Source organism: Caretta caretta, chromosome 1, assembly GCF_965140235.1.
Source record: "Caretta caretta isolate rCarCar2 chromosome 1, rCarCar1.hap1, whole genome shotgun sequence".
Lineage (NCBI taxonomy): Eukaryota > Metazoa > Chordata > Testudines > Cheloniidae > Caretta > Caretta caretta.
The window spans coordinates 212,742,399-212,764,214 of NC_134206.1; the positions used below are offsets into that span (position 1 = coordinate 212,742,399).

The 21,816-nt window shown below is 48.8% G+C and overlaps 3 protein-coding genes across 11 annotated transcripts in view; 2 read left to right on the plus strand and 1 right to left on the minus strand.

Annotated features, from left to right (window-relative positions):
* PTPN6 (protein tyrosine phosphatase non-receptor type 6) overlaps nucleotides 1-5,140 on the plus strand; it is a 23,779-nt gene extending 18,639 nt beyond the window's left edge. For all 6 annotated transcript variants that reach the window (XM_048820847.2, XM_048820790.2, XM_048820828.2 and 3 more), the window contains 5 exons: nucleotides 2,798-2,865; nucleotides 3,491-3,642; nucleotides 3,864-3,961; nucleotides 4,120-4,256; nucleotides 4,633-5,140. In XM_048820847.2, coding sequence (XP_048676804.1) covers nucleotides 2,798-2,865; nucleotides 3,491-3,642; nucleotides 3,864-3,961; nucleotides 4,120-4,243 — 442 coding nt within the window. In that variant the 3' untranslated portion in view covers nucleotides 4,244-4,256; nucleotides 4,633-5,140. The remainder of the gene's footprint in view (nucleotides 1-2,797; nucleotides 2,866-3,490; nucleotides 3,643-3,863; nucleotides 3,962-4,119; nucleotides 4,257-4,632) is intronic.
* The window catches only part of PHB2 (prohibitin 2), a 27,917-nt gene extending 10,357 nt beyond the window's left edge, over nucleotides 1-17,560 (minus strand). The window contains exons 1-11 of one of the 4 annotated variants that reach the window (XM_075119959.1): nucleotides 17,537-17,560; nucleotides 16,884-17,028; nucleotides 16,637-16,721; nucleotides 15,647-15,726; nucleotides 15,182-15,366; nucleotides 11,749-11,878; nucleotides 10,980-11,085; nucleotides 10,495-10,570; nucleotides 8,987-9,351; nucleotides 7,847-7,921; nucleotides 7,287-7,421 (exon numbers count right to left, since the gene is read on the minus strand). In XM_075119959.1, coding sequence (XP_074976060.1) covers nucleotides 9,271-9,351; nucleotides 10,495-10,570; nucleotides 10,980-11,085; nucleotides 11,749-11,878; nucleotides 15,182-15,366; nucleotides 15,647-15,726; nucleotides 16,637-16,721; nucleotides 16,884-17,010 — 870 coding nt within the window. In that variant the 5' untranslated portion in view covers nucleotides 17,011-17,028; nucleotides 17,537-17,560 and the 3' untranslated portion in view covers nucleotides 7,287-7,421; nucleotides 7,847-7,921; nucleotides 8,987-9,270. Of the gene's footprint in view, nucleotides 1-7,286; nucleotides 7,422-7,846; nucleotides 7,922-8,986; nucleotides 9,352-10,494; nucleotides 10,571-10,979; nucleotides 11,086-11,748; nucleotides 11,879-15,181; nucleotides 15,367-15,646; nucleotides 15,727-16,636; nucleotides 16,722-16,883; nucleotides 17,029-17,180; nucleotides 17,274-17,536 lie in introns of those variants that run through there. The other 3 variants (XM_048821088.2, XM_048821070.2, XM_048821080.2) reach the window with 3 other exon arrangements.
* Nucleotides 17,561-17,663: 103 nt separating this feature from the next.
* Nucleotides 17,664-21,695, plus strand: EMG1 (EMG1 N1-specific pseudouridine methyltransferase). Its single transcript, XM_048821152.2, has 6 exons — nucleotides 17,664-17,821; nucleotides 17,909-18,010; nucleotides 18,410-18,551; nucleotides 20,526-20,584; nucleotides 20,753-20,902; nucleotides 21,345-21,695. Exons 1-6 carry the CDS (start codon nucleotides 17,678-17,680, stop codon nucleotides 21,456-21,458), a joined length of 711 nt encoding a protein of 236 aa, XP_048677109.1. The 5' UTR covers nucleotides 17,664-17,677; the 3' UTR covers nucleotides 21,459-21,695.
* The last annotated feature ends 121 nt before the right edge of the window (nucleotides 21,696-21,816 follow it).

The following is a 21,816-nucleotide window of genomic DNA, read 5'->3' on the forward strand; positions in this document are numbered from 1 at the left end:
CACTTGAGATAACCTGCTGATCGCCCCTCATTCCCAGTATGAGGCAGGAGCCCTCCCCTCACAGACATTCCTGCCTGTGCTTCCTCCCGGTATCCCGCTTTCCCACTTACCTCAGGGCTTTGGTCTCCTTCCCCCGGTGAACCTAGTTTAAAGCCCTCCTCACTAGGTTAGCCAGCCTGCTGGCAAAGATGCTCTTCCCTCTCTTCGTAAGATGGAGCCCGTCTCTGCCCAGCACTCCTCCTTCATGGAACACCATCCCATGGTCAAAGAATCCAAAGCCTTCTCTCCGACACCACCTGCGTAGCCATTCGTTGACTTCGATGATTCGACGGTCCCTACCCAGGCCTTTTCCTTCCACGGGAAGGATGGACGAGAACACCACTTGTGCCTCCAACTCCTTTATCCTTCTTCCCAGAGCCACGTAGTCTGCAGTGATCCGCTCAAGGTCATTCTTGGCAGTATCATTGGTGCCCACGTGGAGAAGCAGGAAGGGGTAGCGATCCGAGGGCTTGATGAGTCTCAGCAGTCTCTCCGTCACATCGCGAATCCTAGCCCCTGGCAAGCAGCAGACTTCTCGGTTTTCCCGGTCAAGGCGGCAGATAGATGACTCAGTCCCCCGGAGGAGAGAGTCCTCTCCTCTAAGTGCATCAGAATTGATTTCTTGAGGACCTGCTCCATGATTTTTCCAGGGACTGAGGTGAGGCTGACTGGCCTGTAGTTTCCAGGATCCTCCTCCTTCCCTTTTTTAAAGATGGGCACTACATTAGCCTTTTTCCAGTCATTCGGGACTTTCCCCGATCGCCATGAGTTTTCAAAGATAATGGCCAATGGCTCTGCAATCACATCCGCCAGCTCCTTTAGTACTCTTGGATGCAGCACATCCGGCCCCATGGACTTGTGCTTGTCCAGCTTTTCTAAATAATCCTGAACCACTTCTTTCTCCACAGAGGGCTGGTCACCTCCTCCCCATGCTGTGCTGCCTAGTGCAGTAGTCTGGGAGCTGGCCTTGTTCGGGAAGACAGAGGCAAAAAAAGCATTGAATACATTAGCTTTTTCCACATGCCTATCACTAGGTTACCTCCCCATTCAGTAGGGGGCCCACACTTTCCTTGACCACCTTCGTGTTGCCAACATACCTGTAGAAACCCTTCTTGTTACTCTTAACATCCCTTGCTAGCTGCAACTCCAAGTGTGATTTGGCCTTCCTGATTTCACTCCTGCATGCCTGAGCAATATTTTTATACTCCTCCCTGGTCATTTGTCCAATCTTCCACTTCTTGTAAACTTCTTTTTTGTGCTTAAGATCAGCAGGGACTTCACTGTTAAGCCAAGCTGGTCGCCTGCCATATTTACTATTCTTTCTACACATCGGGATGGTTTGTTCCTGTAACCTCAATAAGGATTCTTTAAAATACAGCCAGCTCTCCTGGACTCCTTTCCCCCTCATGTTATGCTCCCAGGGAATCTTGCCCATCAGTTTCCTGAGGGAGTCAAAGTCTGCTTTTCTGAAGTCCAGGGTCCGTATTCTGCTGCTCTCCTTTCTTCCTTGTGTCAGGATCCTGAACTCGACCATCTCACGGTCACTGCCTCCCAGGTTCCCATCCACTTTTGCTTCCCCTACTAATTCTTTCCTGTTTGTGAGCAGCAGGTCAAGAAGAGCTCTACCCCTACTTGGTTCCTTCAGCACTTGCACCAGGAAATTGTCCCCTACATTTTCCAAAAACTTCCTGGATTGTCTGTGCACTGCCGTATTGCTCTCCCAGCAGATATCAGGGTGATTGAACTCCCCCATGAGAACCAGGGCCTGTGATCTAGTAACTTCCTTTAGTTGTCGGATGAAAGCCTCGTCCACCTCATCCCCTTGGTCCGGTGGTCTATAGCAGACTCCCACCACAACATCACCCTTGTTGCTCACACTTCTAAACTTAATCCAGAGACACTCCCTTACATACAATGGAACTCTCCCACCTTTTCTGCCCTGCCTCTCCTTCCTGAACAGTTTATATCCATCCTTGACAGTACTCCAGTCATGTGAGTTATCCCACCAAGTCTCTATTATTCCAGTCACATCATAATTCCTTGACTGTGCCAGGACTTCCAGTTCTCCTTGCTTGTTTCCCAGGCTTCTTGCATTTGTGTATAGGCACTTGAGATAACTTGCTGTTTGTCCTGCTTTCTCAGTATGAGGCAGGAGCCCTCCACTCTTGCGCTCTCCTGCTCGTGCTTCCTCCCGGTATCCCACTTCTCCACTTACCTCAGGGCTTTGGTCTCCTTCCCCCGGTGAACCTAATTTAAAGCCCTCCTCACTAGGTTAGCCAGCCTGCTTGTGAAGATGCTCTTCCCTCTCTTCATTAGTTGGAGCCTGTCTCTGCCTAGCACTCCTCCTTCTTGGAACACCATCCCATGGTCAAAGAATCCAAAGCCTTCTCTCCAACACCACCTGCATAGCCATTCATTGACTTCCACGATTTCATGGTCTCTACTCAGGCCTTTTCCGTCCACAGGGAGGATGGACAATAACACCACTTGTGCCTCAAACTCCTTTATCCTTCTTCCCAGAGCCACTTAGTCTGCAGTGATCTGCTCAAATCCACCCCAAGATCAGGCTGGAGATCCCATTCTCCTTTCCTGTCCTAATCTCTTGAGCAGTGTTTGTGTGCTGCTGCTAAACAATGCCACGCCACACCCCAGAGGTAGCTGTATTGTAGCAGTGGGTGCAGGACAGCCTGGGAAACCCTTGGAGTTGCTGCCAGTGGTAATGCCATCTCCTGACTTCAGCTTGTGCCCTTCTGTGCAGTGCTGGGATTGGCCGCACCGGAACTATCATCGTCATCGATATGATAGTGGAGACGATCTCCACCAAGGGTAAGCTTTTCCCATGCCTATGCTTTACCTGCAGGGCTCTGCCCCATGGCCAGTCTTCTCTGCCAGCTGGGTCCTAAAGGCCACTTCACTAGCTGGGAAATATCAGGCATGTGAGTGTGAGAAAGCGGTTCCCTGAATATCTCAGGGCCTTAATGGCAGGGGAAGGTGACCACACCCCTTTGACACAGATCCCACCCTTGGGCCAGAGGTGAGAAGGGGTGCAGACGGCTGTCACTGGGGATTGTAACTGACCCATTGGTGGAAGTCTGGCAATGCCTGCTGTCTGTCTGTCCCCGGATAGTAGTTGGATCTCTGGTGCTCTCATTTGTGGATATAACTGCCCAGTCAGTGGAGCACTAGTGTTACCCAGGGATTGGCACTCCCACTTGGTAGACTTAGAGGCAGGCAGGCAAGGGAGGGGGAGTAGCTCGAGAGAACTGAGGGCTGAAGGTACCGGTGTCTCCTTCCACCCTGGGGAGGGGGAACCTGCTGGGACTAAGTTCGTCTAGGATTTTGTCTGGTGACCTCACAGGCTGGGGATAGGTGTATGGTGAGGAACTCATTGCAGCAGCCTCCAGCCCATAACTGCCTCTTTGCACCCTGTCTCCCAATGCACCATCTCCAGGGCTGGATTGCGACATAGACATCCAGAAGACCATCCAGATGGTAAGGGCTCAGCGCTCAGGAATGGTGCAGACTGAGGCCCAGTATAAATTCATCTACATGGCCATCTGCCAGTTCATAGAGACCACCAAGAAGAAGCTGGATGTTATGCAGGTGAGAGTGGGGACGCCACGCACTCAGTCCCAGGAGATGCTGTGCTGCCAGAGGTGCTGTCTGTAATAGCCTGATCATGCCCCATTTCCTCATGTCCTAGCTTGGCATAAGGGGCCAGGAGGCAGCTGCCCTTTGTCCCCTGCCGTGCCCCATTACCCCACACCCCAGTGCTGTGCTCTGTCCCGTTCTCCAGTCCTCTCTTGTCTTGTTTTCTCATGCAGTCTCAGAAGGGGAGATCCAAAGAGTCTGAATATGGGAACATTGCGTACCCACCTGCGCTGAAGAACCAACATGCCAAGGCCTCCCGAAAGTCCTCTAAGTAAGAGCTGTGGCAAATCAGGAGTCCCCACCCTCCTGGGCGTTAGCTGTGCCCTTCCCTACTGCCCCCACCATCACCCAACCTCCCCACCATTCTGTCGCTGCCCTCCTGGCTCTCCATGCCCAGCTCACCTCTCCAACATTCTCACTGTCTCACAGGCAGAAGGAGGAACCAACAGTCTATGAAAACTTAGAGAACACCAGAGGAAAGAAAGAGGAGAGAGTGCGGAAGCAGCGCTCGTCTGAGAAGGAGAAACTGAAGGGCTCGCTTAAGAAAAAATAATCTCCCACTACAGGTGCGACTGGGGTCTGGGCTGGGCTCATATTCCTGGCGAGTGGGGGGTCGTTCTTTTCTCTAGGTGCCCCAATAAGATCTTCATGTGCAGACCCATCTGACTCTATGGCCTTCTTTATGCGCGTGTTTTGCCAGGGTAGCTGTACTGGCAGAGCCCCCTAATTGACACAGCGTAGAAGGAGTGTTTCTGTCAGGGAGTAGCACCATGCCACTGAAGGACATTTGTTGTGTCAACAAAAACCCTCTTTTGTCAGCATCTCACATCTAGGTGGGGGTTTTGCCATACCCCCGGACCAACACAGGTATGCTGACAACTTTGTAGTGTAGACCTGCGCTCTGGCAGTACTTTTCATCTGCTGTTTTCTCTCTCTTTCCAGCTCCCCTCAGTTACAGAAGACACCTTGTCCTAGGTCAAAGTGACTGGGATCGCCTTGCTGTCCCTGCACACTCAGTCCAGTAGGCACGTCCGATCTGTTCTGCTTTCCAGCCTGCTGCTTTAAGATACTTTTTAACTGTCAGATAAATAATATCCTCTTTAATTTTCTCTGGCCCCTAACGGTTCAGGCTCATCTCCAGCTCTGTTTGTCCTTCGCAAGCTCCTCTTATGGGAAACAGGCCCCCACAGGGGTTAACCTCAATACCAGCATAAGACTAGCTGCTCCTGCTAAGTCAGCTGTTGTTTGATGCTGGCCCTTTAAACACCTGCTGCTTAACCCCTTTCAACTCTCCCTTGATCAAAGGGAAAATTATCTCCATGCCCACTGCCTGTGCCACCATCTCCTCAGCCTTGCGGGTCCACTCGCTTCCTTGTGGTGCTGTAAATATTCATGGATTTGACATGTTGGTTTTGCTTTCCTTTGTAATTAAACCAGGATTTTTGTCTTATTCTTTTATTCTCTCGTGTTTTCAAAGTTTTCAGCAAAAATTGGGTTTTGTTTTTTAAAATACTATTTTTATTTGTTTTTGAGCTGCAGACTTAGCGCAGGGAGTGGAACAGTTGGTTTCCTTGCTTCTGCCTGGGCCTAGTGCATGAACCTGTTAGCAGGTTCTTTTCATATGCCCAAGTGTCATTGCCTTAGGGAGAATTGCCAGTGTGCCAGTACCCTGTCACACCAGGTAGTCCATTGACCTGGGAATGGATTGGAACCAATGCTTGAGTGGTGAAAGGAGCCCATATGGTATTCCAAACCCACCCTGAGCCAGCCAGTGCCTCTTAGCTGGCCCACCTAAGATCCGGTGCCCTAGAGGTAAAAGGCTCTCTATCCCATTCCCTGTCTCTGTCTGAAGCAGACAGTTCTGTGAGTTGGGATATGGTCAATAACTGTGGATTTTACCCTATGTAGTCAGTGGCTGAGGTCCTAACTGCTCAAAAACATGCTGTTATTCATTCAGAATAACTTCCTTTTTCATCTGAGTTTCTGAAATTAGCTTATTAAGCCTGGTACTCACACTGGTGGTTGGGTAGGGCTTGTATAGGGTTGGTTTGCCAAGCACTGAAATGCAGCCACCTCTTGGTTCAGAGACAGTAGCTGTTCAGCAGCTGCACAGTAACACTGTCACTTCTTGTCCTAAATGATTGTTTAAAGAATTCCATCTCCAATTGTAGCTGCAAACTGGAATGTGCTATGGGCCCTGATTCACAGCCCAACTCTTGGGGGAAAAGAGCAGGGTCTGCTCAATAACACAAGGTTAGGGCCTTGTTGTACAGTCTCCGCTGATCAGAGCGGGCTGCAGCGCCAGGCTTCCCAAGTGTGTTTTCATTTGTGAGCTAGATGAAAAGCTATTTAAAAAACCAAATGAGTGGGTTTGTTAACCTGGCCCTGGTGAGGCACAGAAGGGGCTGGTTGACAAAAGTGAATGACGGTGTCAGGTGCTTGGACCTTCAGTGGGGAGCACACTGTATGAAAATGAACAGAATGGGGAAAAAGGAAAAGCAAAACTCAAAAGGCTGCGTCTGTTTCTCTCAGCACTTTGTCCTGAACACACCTGTCTCAGGGTCTACACTACAATATTAAGTCAACTAAAGTTAAGTTGATGTAAATAAAGCGGTGCTCCATGTCCATGCTTGCATCTTCTCCTGGCAGTATGCATCCTCACCAGGAGCATTGAATTGGGGGCCTTGTGGGACAGCTAGAGCCTGGCAGCCTCTGCTGTAGGCAGGGGGCTCATATCTGGCCCCTGCCCAGCTGTTAGGTAGGTGCTGGCTCACAGCTGGGCCCCCCCACACACACACTCCCCAACAGCCTGAGCTGTCAGCTGGGGGCTGAGTTCACAGCTGTGATTCCCTGCAGGGCTGTTTCACAGTAGGGAATCTACCAGCAGCGAAATCCATATTCTTGACAATTTCATGGCTGCTGTAATTTCACATTTCAGCTCCTGCTCTGGCTGTCTGCCCATGGGGATGGAGGGGTGTTCACAGCTGGAGTCCTCTCCCCTGCTGCTGATAGCCCAAGCTTTGAGCCCCATGTGGGGATCACAACTGGAGCCCCTGTGGTTTGAGAGGAGCAGAGGGACCAAGGGGGCTCTCACCATCCTAAATCCAGTTTGTAGCTGAGCAAGAAAGGCAGGGATACAGCTGTTTATACAGCCTCCCAAGCAGCATGCTCTGCAGGAAGTGCTCATAGCAGCAGTCTTGCTCTTGTGGGTCTTTTTCATCCTCTTGGCTCATGCAGCTCAAAAGGCAGCAGAACTGGCTCTGTACAAGCCAAATAATGGAGAACACATGTATAGATGAAGTAGGTGTGAAATTGAGATAGAGGGTGCTGAGGAAGGGAGATGACAAACCATGTAGGTCTTGCTGTGAGCTCAGCTCCAGCGTGTATCAGGCTGGGATCCAAGAGTGACCCTGCCCAAGTGTGCTGGCAGGAGGGCTTCATGCACCAGCTCCAACACTCCCCCCAAACTCAATGAGGGTTTCACACCCTATCCCCCTACCATCTTGGTTCTGGTCACTGCCATACCCAAGCCCCTCTTATAAACCAAAAACAACACAGAACTCATTCTCCACTACTAAACACATCTGGGACAAAAGTTTTTGTTCTTTTTTTACTTTTACAAACTTTTGAAAGAATCACTGAGCAGATAAAATTATGTGGTCTGAGAGCCCAAAAATGGCAGGAGCCCCATGAAACCTTCATTCAGGAGTTTTCCCATGGGGAAGGGAGGGCTGGAAGAGAAATTAACAAGAAATTCATTGAAGTGAAAGCTAGGTGCTGGTACCAAAGCAAAGGCCTCACAGGCTTGGCAGACATAGCAGTTACGATTCTAGTCCTATTAAAATCCAAGCACTAGTAGAGGCTGGGTGTGAATAACAGGTCCTCAAGGGCTCATACTGCCCACCCCTGCCTGAGTTTAAAACCACTAAAATGGGATTTAATAGCACCCAAATGAAGCAGGAATTAAACTAGCCAACTGGTGAAGCCCAAAGGCATATATGGCTCCCAACACTGGGGATTGGGTACCAGCTTGGCCATTGCATTAGGAATTTCAAAGTAAGTGAGAGAGAACAATCAGTGAAAATTAACAGGCACCAGCAGGGGGCCCAGGCAGAGCGGGAATCTTGGGTGAGGGAAGATCGTCAAGGTCACTCACACATCTTGCTCTGTCAGTTGGTGTGAATGGTTCTAGCAGTTTCATTTCTTCCCCGGTTTGGTCAGGAGGCTGTCACTGTGGGGATAGAGGAATGAGACATTACAGTCTGGGAGGCACACATGCAGGGGCTAGAGTTTAACAGTTGATCCAGCCTGACATTTGGAGAAGAGTTGGCCTCCAGCTCTGGCTTCACTAGCATGTCTCTCAAAGCTCCATGAGCCCCCTGGGAGAGGTAAAAATTCAACCCATTTTGCAGTGGCAAAAATAAAGGCAGAGGGAAGAAATGACTCAAGATCACACAACTAGACAAGGTCACAGCTGAAACAGAACCAAGGAGTCCTGACTACCAGGCCACCTGCTTTAACCCATTAACTTAGCCACTGAAGACTGGCTGGCCTTCACCTGTGTCACATGTGGGATTCAGCTGGGGGACAGACTCTGGGCCCAGGGACAGGAGATCACCCTAAACACCATAAGTCTTTGAGAGCATGGAGGGAGTTCCAACCTGCTTGGAGAAAGCCTATGGAGAAAGGGATCCTGTACAGAGAAATACACTCCTCTCCTCCCCCACCAAAAACCACAGCAGCCAAATTCCCATACCAACTGCCTCCTTCCATGATCCCACCCCTCCTCAGTGTAGGCTCTCCACACCACCTGTGCGTCTCCTCCACTTTCAGGAACCCACCCTGATCCCATCTTGGCCTGCACTGACCATGCTGCTAAAAACACTGATTCACCACCCATCTGGCCTCCAACCTCTCTCATCCATCCATGGCATTATCTCATTCCCATTATCCCAATATTGGAGCACCTCACAGTGAGATGCATTTGTCCTCACCGCACTCCTGAGAGCTACGGCAGTGCTATAAGCCCCATTTTACAGCTGGGGAGCAGACAGAAACCAAGACTTACATCCTCATAGGCCTTTAAGCACCAAACTCCCACTGACTTGCCCAAGGGCACACAGGAAATCTGTGGCAGGGCAGAGAATTCAACCCAAGTCTCAGGCTAGTGCTCAAACCACTGGACCATCCTCTTCCATATGGCACACTTCCCTGGCTGCCTGAAACTCTGGGATACCCAGCAGCCCTGCCTCCCATGTGATGGAAAAGGGCTCACACAAAGTGACCTGTGCCTTACCTTCCTCTGCATATCAGGAGAGGCAGCCACAAAAGAGAAAAGAGAAAAACAATTAGATTTAACTTGATTTGAATCCCAAGCTTTAGAAATATAACCAAGGCCCTCCCATGCTATCCACTCACCCCACTCAAGAGAAATGTGATTCAGAGGGACAGAGCTCCAGAGGGGTAACTCTGGGGCTCAGAACACCTTTAACATTCACATAGAGAGGGAGTGAGTTTGAGGGAGGAATCCATCTTCTGGAGCTATTTGGAGCCTCTATGACACTCCCCCCCGCCCCCCCTTTACCTGGTGAAGCCCTCATCCTGTAGGTTCAACTGTAAGTTATCAGCTGTGAGATACACACGGTTCTGCGACGCCGCAATCTGGAAGAGAGACCAAGTGAGGGCAGGGTGGCTGGCGTGGGAGCGAGTTCACAAAGGGGTGGAGTGAATGAGACCCCTCCACTCAACTGCCCCCTTGCACACACATTTTTGGGTGGGACAGACTCTGTGCTTTTGAGTGTAGCCTAAGTCCTTGGAAGTGGTCTCGGGTTATTACATGGGTGAGTTGCGAGCAGTCAGCCTCCACCCCAAACCCCACTTTGCCTCCGACATTTATAATGGTGTTAAATATGTAAAGAAGTGTTTTTAATTTAAAAGGGGGGCGGGGGTCGCACACAGAGGTTTGCTATGTAAAAGGGGTCACCAGTTCAAAAGTTTGAGAACCACTGTGTTAAGGGGCTTCCAAGAGAGGCTGGGGAATCCCCATCAGGTTAGCAAACACCTATCAGGGATGCTCTAGGTTTACTTGGCCCTGCCTGAGTACAGGGGTCTGAACTAGATGACCTCTCGAGGTCCCTTCCAGCCCTACATTTCTACACCTGCTAATTGAGGCAGCACCAGTTAAACTTTAAACTCAGTTTAAACACAGATTTAGTTAAAACTGGTACAAAGTCATGTGTGGACATTTCTTAGCCTGATTTATGTTGATTTACCATAAATCAACACAGAACTGGGTTCAGTGAACCAATATAAGCCAGGCTTACAACCAAATTACAAGTGTCTACATGGAGTTCTGTATTGGTATAATAGCATATCTTGTTCACGTAGTACAAGTATGAATAAGGACAAAGCTATGTCCCGCATCCAGTGCCATCAGATTTTGAGAACTAGTGCTCATTTCAACTTCCCATCACATTGACCTTTGACCCCCAAGCAGGCATGTGCCCCCTTTCCCAAACCACAGGGTACTGGGGCCTCTGGGTGGCTGTGGCTGGGTATGGGGTGCTGAAGTTTGATATAGATCTGCCTTTACGGTTGGGGGGTAGGAGCTTCCCCCCACACCAAGCTCACAGATCAGTACAGACAACCCCCACCCTGACTAGAATGGTGGGGGTGCAAAGGGGCAAGGTCAGGAGGAAGCAGGTCATATTCGCCTTAGACTCATCACATGGCCTCTGGGATGGGTGGGGGGAGTGCAAACAAGTTAGTGAAGGGGAATGAGACAACCCTAGGCCCCCAACTCACTGTCTTGGAGATGTTTTGGGCAGCTCGGATCTTGCGCAGCTTGATATAGCCTGGGTTCTTGCTCAAGGCTTCACCAATGTGAGGATGACAGTAAGTTAAGGGGGGAATCTGCTAACAGACGCCCACCCAACTTTCCCCTCCTGAGTGTCACCAGATTCTCTGAAACAATACTCATTGAATCACCTTGACCTTTGACCTCATGGGACAGCACAAGCCTCCACAAGGCAAAGCCATAGCTGGAAGTTTGATGTAGATTAAGTAAGTGTCAGTTGGGAATGGAGGCTCCAGCCTATCACCAAGATCACAGGCCAATGCAGACAGCCCCCATGCTCTGCCCAGGGAAGGGGGACAAATGATAGAAGGCAAGTCACATCTGCCTTCAATCCATCACCTGTCAGTATGTGTATCGTGGGCTGAGACAGACTCCCAGAATCCCTGTGCTCCAGCCCGCCTCCCCAATCACACCCACATGGCATGAAAAGGATATCATCTTGGCAGCTGTGGCTTCCCCCTCTGCCTGGACAATCTTCTGCTTCTGTTCCTGCTTGGCCTTCTCCACCAGGAACTGGGCTCGCTGGGCCTCTTGCTGGGCTAGGGAGGGGAAAAGGCCAAAACCAGAGACATTAGAACCAGGTTCCGTCCTTCCAAATCCCATGGCAGGATCCTTCCTACAGTCTATTCCCTGGGGCTCGTACTTCTCACAGCCTGCAGTTATGGTATCACCATAACTGCCCTTGCCCAGCTAGTCATTTACTTAGATTGTCCATTTTTTTGACACAATTTATGTGTTGGCAGTACCTAGCACAGGGAGGCTGGGGCCCTTAGGCACAACCACAATACAGCTACAAACACTCATAGTCACGAACTGAGCGTATCTCCCTGAAGCAATAGGAACTGAAGCCTGCTGCAGGAATGGAGAATCTTCTAGTCCAGCTTCCATGACCAAGCACTTTCAAATGCTGCCTGTCAAATACACAGGTTCTGGATGCTGGCCGAAGGAGCCAGACTTTTGCAAGACCTGACTGTGATTACATCCATGTGACGTTAGTGCCATTTTAGACAAAACTTTCGGCACTGAATTTCCTTATACAAAAAGGAAAGGAATGGAACTACCTGTGGCTAACTGTCGCAGTAGGATTCCAGAGTTCACCTGTCACAGAGGCAGATGGGCTGAGGATTCTAAAACAGAAGGGCCGCTCCTGCAGCACTCATCCCCTAACACTGTGCTGAGGCTTGAGAACAGCACCAACTCACCCACTTGCTTAGCCTCAACAGCCGCTGTGTACTCGCGGCTGAAACTTAGCTCGGTGATGGCCACATCATCCAAGATGAGGCTGAAATCCTTGGCTCGCTCTGTCAGTTCCCGTCGGATTAGCAGAGAGACCTGAAATGAAAGAGTGGGTAGGAGGGGCAGAAGGATTGTAACCCACAGATCTCTTCCCAGGTTTCAGAGGAACAGCCGTGTTAGTCTGTATTCGCAAAAAGAAAAGGAGTACTTGTGGCACCTTAGAGACTAACCAATTTATTTGAGCATGAGCTTTCGTGAGCTACAGCTCACTTCAACATCTGATGAAGTGAGCTGTAGCTCACGAAAGCTCATGCTCAAATAAATTGGTTAGTCTCTAAGGTGCCACAGGATCTCTTCCCAGTTACCATTCCCTCCAGAGCATCATTGCCCCCCTCCCCTTCAATCCACTTCCCAGGGCCCCTATTTCCCAGTATCCTGAGCGATAAGGAGAGGATTCTTGAGCAGAACAGGACCCTTGCATAGGAACCTAAGAATTGCCAGACCAAGACCCACGGTCCATCTAGCCCAGTACCCTGTCTCTGGCAGTGGCCAGGGCCAGCTGCTTCAGGGAAAAGTATAAGAAACCCTGCAGCCAGCAGATGTGGGAAAATGTGACCATATTAGGTTTCAGCCTGGTCTCTAATAGTCAGAGATCGGCTTAAACTCTGAAGCATTAACTAACTCTGGATAGTCCTGATACCTAGATGAATATCCACTCTCTTTCAATCCTGCTAAGTTCTTGGCCTCAGTGACATTCTGTGGCAATGATTTCCTCAGTTTAGTCACTTTCAATGTCATTGACAGTCCTCGTGTTCTTGTGTTCTGAGACAGGGAGAAAAGAAGTTCCTGATCTCCCTTCTCTACAGGGGTCATTATTGTGTAGACTTATGTCCCCTCTTATGTCTCCTTTCTAATGAAACAATCCCAATCTGTCTAGTCTCTTCGTTTTTCCAGGCCCTTGATCATTCTCATCACTCTTCTCTGAACCCACTCCAGTCCCGCAATATCCACTGGAGATGGAGTGACCAATACAGCACACAGTATCCAGAGAAGGCTGCACCAGTAATTTATATAAAGGCATTATAATATTCCCTGTATTATTCACAATCCCATTCCATATGCCTCCTCATATTTTGTTTTCCTTTTTTAACCACAGAGACTGTCACTGAGCTGTCTGTGTTGCCCAGGTCTCTCTCCTGAGCTGATACAGTTAATTTTGAATCCTGTATGGCGCAGAGGTTCAGCTTTTTCCCTCCCTCATGCATTACTTTGCATTCATTGACACTGGATTTCATTTGCCATCATGTGACCCATTCCCTTAGCATGTTTGGGTATCTCTGAAGTTCTTCCCAGTCGCCTCTGGTCCAGACTAACCCAAATAATTCTTATCTGCAGATTTTGTTTCCTCACTGCTCACCCAGGTCCCTTACAGATCATGAACACATATTAAACAGCATGGGATCTAGTACAGTCCCTTGAATTCCCAGCTGTTAACCTCTAATCAGGATGCAAACTAACCATTTATTCCTACTCTTTACTTTCTGTCTTGTAACCAATTTTTGATCTATAGCTATATGTTGTCTCTCACCCCCACAGTGACTGAGCTTCTTTAGTAGGCTCTTGTGTAGGACCTAGTCAAAGGCTTTTTGGAAGTCTAAAGAAATGTCAACCCTTTCCTTCTTTATCCGCTATTTCTCTTACACATGCAAGTAATTCTGAGATGTATGAGACATGATTTTCCTTTGCAGAATCTGCGCAAGTTAGACATTATCAGATCATGAAATTCTAGGTGTTTTGTTGTTTATAATCATTTCAACCTGTGTGCCAGGCACAGATATACGGCTAACTGCATAGTAATTCCTCAGATCACTCCTAGAGCCTTTTTAAAATATAAGTACACCATTTTCTATCCTTCAGTTCTCTGGAGCAGAGGCTGGTAATGAGAGTGTGACTATTTTGTTAGCAGCTGCGCCACTTCATCCTGAAATTCCTTCTGTAACCAGCTGGGCCTGGTGATTTTGCCTTTTAAATTATCAATTTGGAACAGACCTTATCTTCACTACCAGGAAAGAACAGATTATGGTAGGAATCCCTTCAACATTCTTAGTGCTGAAGACTGATGCAAAGAAAACATGCAACTTCTCAACCAAATCCTTAATTGTACCTCTGATAATTCAGGGGACTCACCAATTCTCTCAGACTTCTTGCTTCTGATATGTTGAAAGAATCTCATTTGTTTTATTTCTTTCGCTATTTGCCCTTCAAACTCTATCTTGGCCCTTCTAATTTCCCTCCTATACATTGTCTCCTATAATTTATGCTCCTGTTTATTGGCTTCATAAGTCCCACCTTTTGAAAGATTGCTGTTTGGCTTGAATAGCATATTGAATCTTATTCAGTTATATTGGTTCACTCCTTGGCTCTCTGGATCCCTTTTAGTTCAACGCACCCATGTTGCTTCAATTATTGTTTTTATAAGTAGCATCAATTCTACATCTTTGGATTTTACCTCTTCCTTTTATCGTTTAACTTCTAAAAGGGTCTTTTGACTAACCTACTCATTTTATTGAAATCTCCCTTTCTAAAGTTTAGTCATTTTTTGATACCCTAATTGCCCCATGGATGTTGAGCCTTATTATACTGTAGTCACTATTCCTTAGTGGCTCTGCTACTGTCACTTCTTGACTTAACTATCAGTTTCTTAAGACTAAAATGAAAGTGTTCTTTTTTCTCTTGTGCTGTCTAGAACTTGCTTCTTGGAACAGCTCTCTCTTAAAATGTCAATCAATTGCTTCTCTAAACTTGGTTGTGCTGTTGGACTAGGCTGTGTGTGGGCAGTTGAAATCCCCCATTATCTTCATTAAGTTTTCCTGCCTCTGATGTCTCTCCACATTGTGCACTCAATTTCCTCTTTTTGATCTGGAGGCCGGTAACACATTCTTACATCTTGGGATTTGTACCCCTGGAGATTCAATGGTGTGATCCTGGCCAATGAGAATTTTTATCCCGCTGGATTCTATAGAATCTTGTAGATACAGCAGTGCTCTGCCATCTCTTCAGTCCAGTCTGTCTGACTTGTATAGATTGACCTTACGGTTCCTTCCTTAGGAGTCTACACTTGGCCTCCAGAATCCCTTTTCTACATTTTCCTGTGTGTCTGGTCCCAACATGTACCAGGACCACAGGCTTCTCCTCACTAACCAGAAGCCAGTTGAGGAGTCTCGTGGTATCTGCCATCATTGAACCTGGCAGGAAAGTGACTCTGACACTGGTGTCAGAGGGCTAATCCTTCCACACTAGCCTCTGTCCCTTGTCCATTCTGTGCATCAGGGTTGGGGGTAGAGGGGGAAGGAGAAGAGAAGAGATCACTCAGACAGGCACCTCTGATAATAAACAGACCTGAGCTCGTTGAGTGATGAGTTGTGAAGCATTGAACTTGGCCACAACACTTTTGAGCACCTCGTTGACGATGGAAGGAAGGACCCGCTCCTCATAGTCCAGACCCAGACGCTGGTACATTTTGGGCAGCTCTGCAGCATTGGGGCGTGAAAGGACACGCAGAGAGATGTTCACCATCTGCAGATCTAAGAGACGGAATCAGATTGACTACATCCCCAAAGCCTAGCCTGGCTCCCACCAGCTTCGCCAGTACCCCTAAATCTGCAGGCCCTACACCACTACTCCAGTCCTAGGCTCCCCTCTTTCTGCTAAAGTCTTACTCCTGGCTTGCAGCTCCAACTCCACTATTCAACTCCTCTGCTTAAGCGCCACATGCCCCCTAGTATTCTAGCACTGGGCTAATACAGAAACCATGGACAAAGAACTTTGTTCCTTCCTCTGTCCTGGTCAAACAGATGGTCTCACCTTTGGAGCCTGTTGGGGAGGAGATTTTTCGGGGTCGAGCTCGGATATCATAAATTATTGGATACTGAAACCAGGGGATTCTGAAAAGCCAAGGAGAAAAATCATGTTATACAAACAACAGAGGTGTCACAAATGAGGGAAAGGAGATTGGGATGGAGAGTGTATGTGTGTGCAATGGGAGGGAGGGGAAACAGTGAATTCAAGGACTTAGTAATACTGGAGAAGGATGAAACCATATTTAGGGCACTAGCTTAGGACCTGGAAGACCACAAACCCCTTCTCTACCACAGCCTTCCTGCATGACTTTGGCCTTCCCTCAGTTCCCAGACTATAAAGCAGGGATAATAGCATCACCCTGCCTCACAGGGCCATGGTGAGGATAAATACATCTAAGATTGTGATATGAGGAGCTTAAGTTCTACAGTAATGGGGGCTACACCCCCAGAAGTACCACAGGTAGATCAGTACTAATGGAGCAGTTGAGCTATAACCTCAGCTGTTTCCTACTAAAAACTTTAACTTTTTCCTGTTTTGATGATGACATTAAATTTCTAACAAGTGGATTTTTTGTAGTCTCTCCCTATTTTTTAAATCCAGAAAGTGGGTGTGTCACACTTGATACAGTTATTTAGAGGATCTCAATTTAGCTGTGATGTTGCCACCTCATTGCTACAAGTTCCCAACCTTGCTGCTGTCATGTGGCTGAAGATGGTACTCAGCAAAGTTATGTCGCCAGCACAGGTCCTTTCAGAGGTACAGCAAGATCTTTAGAATAGTTAGTAGATTTTAAGTTAAGATTTAGGAACTACAGGAATGTTTATGATCCTGAGATTAAGGCTACTTTTTCAAAAAGGAATTCACTGGGGGTAGCAGTTAAAGTCTTGGTGTGATACCTGCAGGTGATCACAATCAAGAGAAAGTTGGTTCAAAGGTAATCTAGCGATGTGGATGAAACTCCAGGAGCACCCCTCAAGCACCTCTGACCCTTACCTGAAGTGCAAGCCCTCGGCCAGGATCGTGTCTGGCTGGATCCCACCAATGCGGTTGAAGAATATTGCCCTCTGGCCTCCTTCCACTGTGGGGAGAGCGGGCAGCAGTCAGGCAGGGCCGGGAGGGGGGAGTAGAGCGGGGAGAAGAGAGTGGAGCGCGGGTCAGGCCAGGCCGAGCGGGTGCGGGATGGAGCACGGGTTGGGCCGGAGAGGGCGGGGGGGTGGAGCATGGGTCCAGTCGGACTCACCGGTGAAGACCGACTCGCGGACCCCGTAGGCGACGGCACCGGCTCCCAGCAGCAGCTTGAGGGCGGTGCCCATCCCGCGCGGCCCGGCGGGGAGACGTCCCGCCAAGTCCTTCAGGTTCTGGGCCATGGGGAGTTCGGTCGGGCGCTGTGGGACGGACAGACAAATAGGCAGCCACGTAAGTCAGTCAGACACAGTCTCGCTCCCCCGTCCCGTCCCGTCCCGTCCCTTCCGTGGACCCTGACGCGGACTCCCCTACGGCTGGGAGTTCAGCCCGCGCCCCCTAAACCAGTCCTCACCTGCCCCCACGTTGCCGCTACAGGAGGAGGGAGAAAGGGCACCGGAAGTGTTCTGTTCTAACCCCTCCGGCAGGAACCGGTAACCGGAAGCGGCTCACCCCTTTTCCAACATGGCGCCCTGAGCTTAAAAAACCAATCGGGCAGATGCCGTGCCCGCTTCAAAAATGGCAGACGGAACCCAGCCTCGCTGCGGGGAAGAAGTTACTTTACACCACGGCTTCATGATTTCGATCATCGGGCACCACTTTGGATAATGGCAACATCCCAGTAACGGGCCAGTCTGCCGGGAAGCGAGCTACAGGGAGGGTAAATATCCGGACACAGGGCACGTGACGTCGATGTTTCCGTTCTCTTACCGGAAGCAGCCTCTCGCACACCGGAAGTGCTGGGAATATTGGCCAATTTCTAGGCTCCGTCTCCGCCGCAGCTGGGGGAAGTGCGAGGTCCCAGCTTAGAAGAGTACGAGCTGCAGGTGTGACGCCGCTTCCGGTTCTAAGATGGCGGTGCCCAAGCGGCAGCTCCGAAGACCAGTAGGGGACGCGGCGGCAGAGACTGACCCGGCCCGGGAGGCGAAGCAGGCCTGGGGGCAGCGGCGGCGGCTTCTAGTGCTTCTCGAGGGAGCGAGTCTGGAGACCGTGAAGGTGCTGGGGAACACGACTGGGCTGGGCCCGGCGGGACTCGCCGTGATCCACCTTGTCCTCACTCTCTTCTCGCCCCTTTGGCTGCAGGTTGGGAAGACGTACGAGCTGCTGAACTGCGACAAGCACAAATCGCTGCTGCTGCGAAGCGGCCGGGACCCAGGGGAAGTGAGGCCCGACATCACACACCAGGTACGACCCCCCTTGTGTAGGTCCTAGGAAGGGCCAGGTCGTTATGCCAGGCACTAGCCCCTGCAGAAGGCACTTATGCAAAAGCCACCCAAAAGGGAACGTTTTCTCTGGTCTCCCCATAACGAGAGGTCAGCTTGTTCTTTGAAGCAGGATTGGCCCTTCCAAATATTTTTCTTTTAAGTTTATTAATCACATTACCCACGTAAACAGCCATCTTTTAAAATTCTGCTGCAGCAGAGCTAGTGCACCTTTTTGGATCTTTTCTTACCACTTCTTCAGCAGAATAGTCCCTTCCTGCTCACTGTGCCCAGACCCTGATGTCTGAGAGTTGAGTCTTCTTTTTAGCATCAAATTCTCTGGTGTCATGTGCTTTCCCCATTATGTGCTTTCTTTCTTAAGAGCCTCCTGATGCTCATGGACAGTCCCCTGAACCGGGCTGGCCTGCTGCAGGTTTACATCCACACCCAGAAGAATGTTCTCATTGAAGTCAATCCCCAGACCAGGATTCCCAGAACCTTTGATCGATTCTGCGGTCTAATGGGTAAGAGGTTGCTTCTTCATCCCCTTGTGGCTCCCTACTTATGACACTTTGACCTGCTAGCCTGTCTGTTTCTTTATTTGCTTTCCCCTCCTCCACTTGCTTGAGCCCTGGGTTCAGTAGCTTCTCCCCTTAAGCTGGGGGAGGGGCCTTCAGATATGAGTGAGCACAGGATAGAAAAAAGAATGAGTACTTGTGGCACTTTAGAGACTAACAAATTCATTTGAGCATAAGCTTTTGTGCGCTAAAACCCACTTCATCGGATGCATGCAGTGGAAAATACAGTAGGAATATATACACACACACAGACACACAACATGAAAAAATGGGTGTTGCCATACCCACTATAACAAGAGTGATCAGTTCAGGTGAGCTATTAGCAGGAGGGGGGAAAAAAACCTTTTGGTAGTGATAATCAGGATGCGCATCATCAAGGATCTACAACCTATCCTGAAGGATGATCCCTCACTCTCTCAGATCTTGGGAGACAGGCCAGTCCTTGCTTACAGACAGCCCCCCCCCCCAACCGGAAGCAAATACTCAGCAGCAACCACACACCAAAAACGCTAACCCAAGAACCTATCCTTGCAACAAAGCCGGTTGCCAACTCTGTCCACATATCTATTCAGGGGACACCATCATAGGACCTAATCACATCAGCCACACTATCAGAGGCTCATTCACTTGCACATCTACTAATGTGATATGTGTTAGCAATGCCCCTCTGCCATGTACATTGGCCAAACCGGACAGTCTCTACGTAAAAGAATAAATGAACACAAATCAGACGTCAAGAATTATAACATTCAAAAACCAGTCTGAGAACACTTCAATCTCCCTGGTCACTCACAGACCTAAAAGTGGCAATACTGCAACAAAAAAACTTCAAAAACAGACTCCCATGAGAAACTGCTGAATTGGAATCAATTTGCAAACTGGACACCATTAAATTAGGCTTGAATAAAGACTGGGAGTGGATGGGTCATTACACTAAGTAAAACTATTTCCCCATGCTTATTTTCCCCCCCCCCCCATTGTTACTCACACCTTCTTGTCAGCTGTTGGAAATGGGCCATCCTGATTATCACTATGAAAGGTTCTCTTCCCTCCTCCTCCCCCCCCGCTGATGATAGCTCACCTTAACTGATCACTCTTGTTATAGTGGGTATGGCAACACCCATTTTTTCATGTTCTCTGTGTGTGTATGTATAGATGGATAGCTATATCTTCCTACTGTATTTTCCACTGCATGCATTCAATGAAGTGGGTTTTAGCCCATGGAAGCTCATGCTCAAATAAATTTTAGTCTCTAAGGTGTCACAAGTATTTCTCATTCTTTTTGCTGACACAGACTAACACGGCTACCACTCTGAAACCTGTCACCACACAGGATAGAAGGAAGCCATAAATATTCAGGGCTGAAAATTTTGAGGAAAGATTCAAAGAGCCATATAGACTCAGACTTTAAGACCAAAAGAGACCATCATGCTCATTTAGTCTGACCACCTGTGCGTTGCAGGCCACAGAACCTCACCCACCCATTCCTGTGATAGACCCATAACCTCTGGCTGAGTTACTGATGTCCTCAAATCATGATTTAAAGAGTTTGTTACAGAAAACCCACCATTTACACAAAGTTAAAACTGAGAGTTGACCCTGCTGCAGAGGAAGGCAATAAAAAACAAACCAACCAACCAGCCCCGGCTCTGTTTGTTGTGGTGAAGCAAAATAACCTTCTGCAAGTCTGGGGATGTAAACTGCAGCCATAGATTGTTTGGGAGAATGGGATGAGAGAAAGGAGTCCAGGTCTGAGCCTGAGGGGTGCTGCCCCAAGGGAAGGTTCTACATTGTTAAAGGCATTGGAAATTAGGAGGTTCAGACACAAAACTTGAGGCTTTTCCCAACTCAGCTTGCTGAAGAATAGGTACTCTAAAGTTGGCACATGAAAATTTCCTTGTTCTCTTTTTCTCCGACCAGTTCAGCTGCTACATAAACTCAGTGTCCGTGCAGCTGATGGGCCCCAGAAACTGTTGAAGGTAAAAGTTTCTATTCCTAACTGTTGAGGGGGAACTTAGTGACTCTGTGGTGCTCCGTAAGGGCTGAGAATGTGGTAAGAAGTGAGCCTCTGCTGCTGTACAGAAAAATTGTTTGGAATCCCAAGATCTCACCTTTAAACCTCAAGCTAAATGTGTTTGCCCATGCAGGTCATCAAGAATCCAGTGACTGATCATCTCCCAGTGGGCTGCATGAAGATAGGCACCTCTTCCTCAGTTCCCAACGTGACGGATGTGCGTGAACTGGTTCCCACTGCAGAGCCTGTTGCAATTGTTGTGGGAGCTTTTGCCCATGGCTCGGTAAGGGTAGTGGTAGCTGACACACCTCTTCTCCCATCATTGATTGCCTGGTGGAGCAGACAACCTGTCATGGGAAGTAGGGGACTCTTTCCCTTTCAGTATACATCATGGTGTTCCTGCACTACAGAGAGGATGCTGTTGATGCAAAGCCTGTGCACACCTGCATGATTGCTTATCTTAAGGGGGTATTCCCTTTCAATTCCTCTCCCAGAATTGCACTGAAATTTTATAATTTTATGCCAGTCATGCTAACCCACTTCATCTGGATGCAAAATGTTGAGTTAGTAGCTGTCCTGCCCTGCTTCAAGGGTGGGTGCCTATCAGTTTTGGGTGGATTGCAGTACATAGTGTGAAAAGTACTGAAGTGCAGTGGTTGGGGGTGTTAACTGACTGGATAGTAACATGGATTTCCTACTTCCCCCTCATTCTTCTCTCTCCCCAGCTGAATGTTAACTATACAGAGAAGATGATCTCCATCAGCAACTATCCCCTCTCTGCTGCCCTGACCTGTGCCAAGATCACCACAGCCTTTGAGGAGGCATGGGGGGTGGTGTGAGCCCTCCATAATTGGCCCTGTGGAGTAGGACTCTGATCTTTATAGAATTGGCAGCTATTTTTCTACTCGTGTGTGTAAGGAGCACTGAGAGTCAACCTTGGCTGAAGGCTTAGTAGTAGACTTCAAGGCATACCGTGCTGAGCTTTCCTTCCATACAGGCTGCTCCCACGGTGAGAGGCCAGTAGGCACCCCTCTGGGGCTGATCTTTCTCCTTATATTAAAATTACTTTTGATAAAGATGCGTTTTTGTTCTGTGAATTTTCTAACTGCAGGTGAGTAAAGAGGTGAGGAGAGATGCTGGAGGGTCTGTGCCTGTATTATGACCTTTGCTAACATAAACTTATTCCTCAGCAGCAGC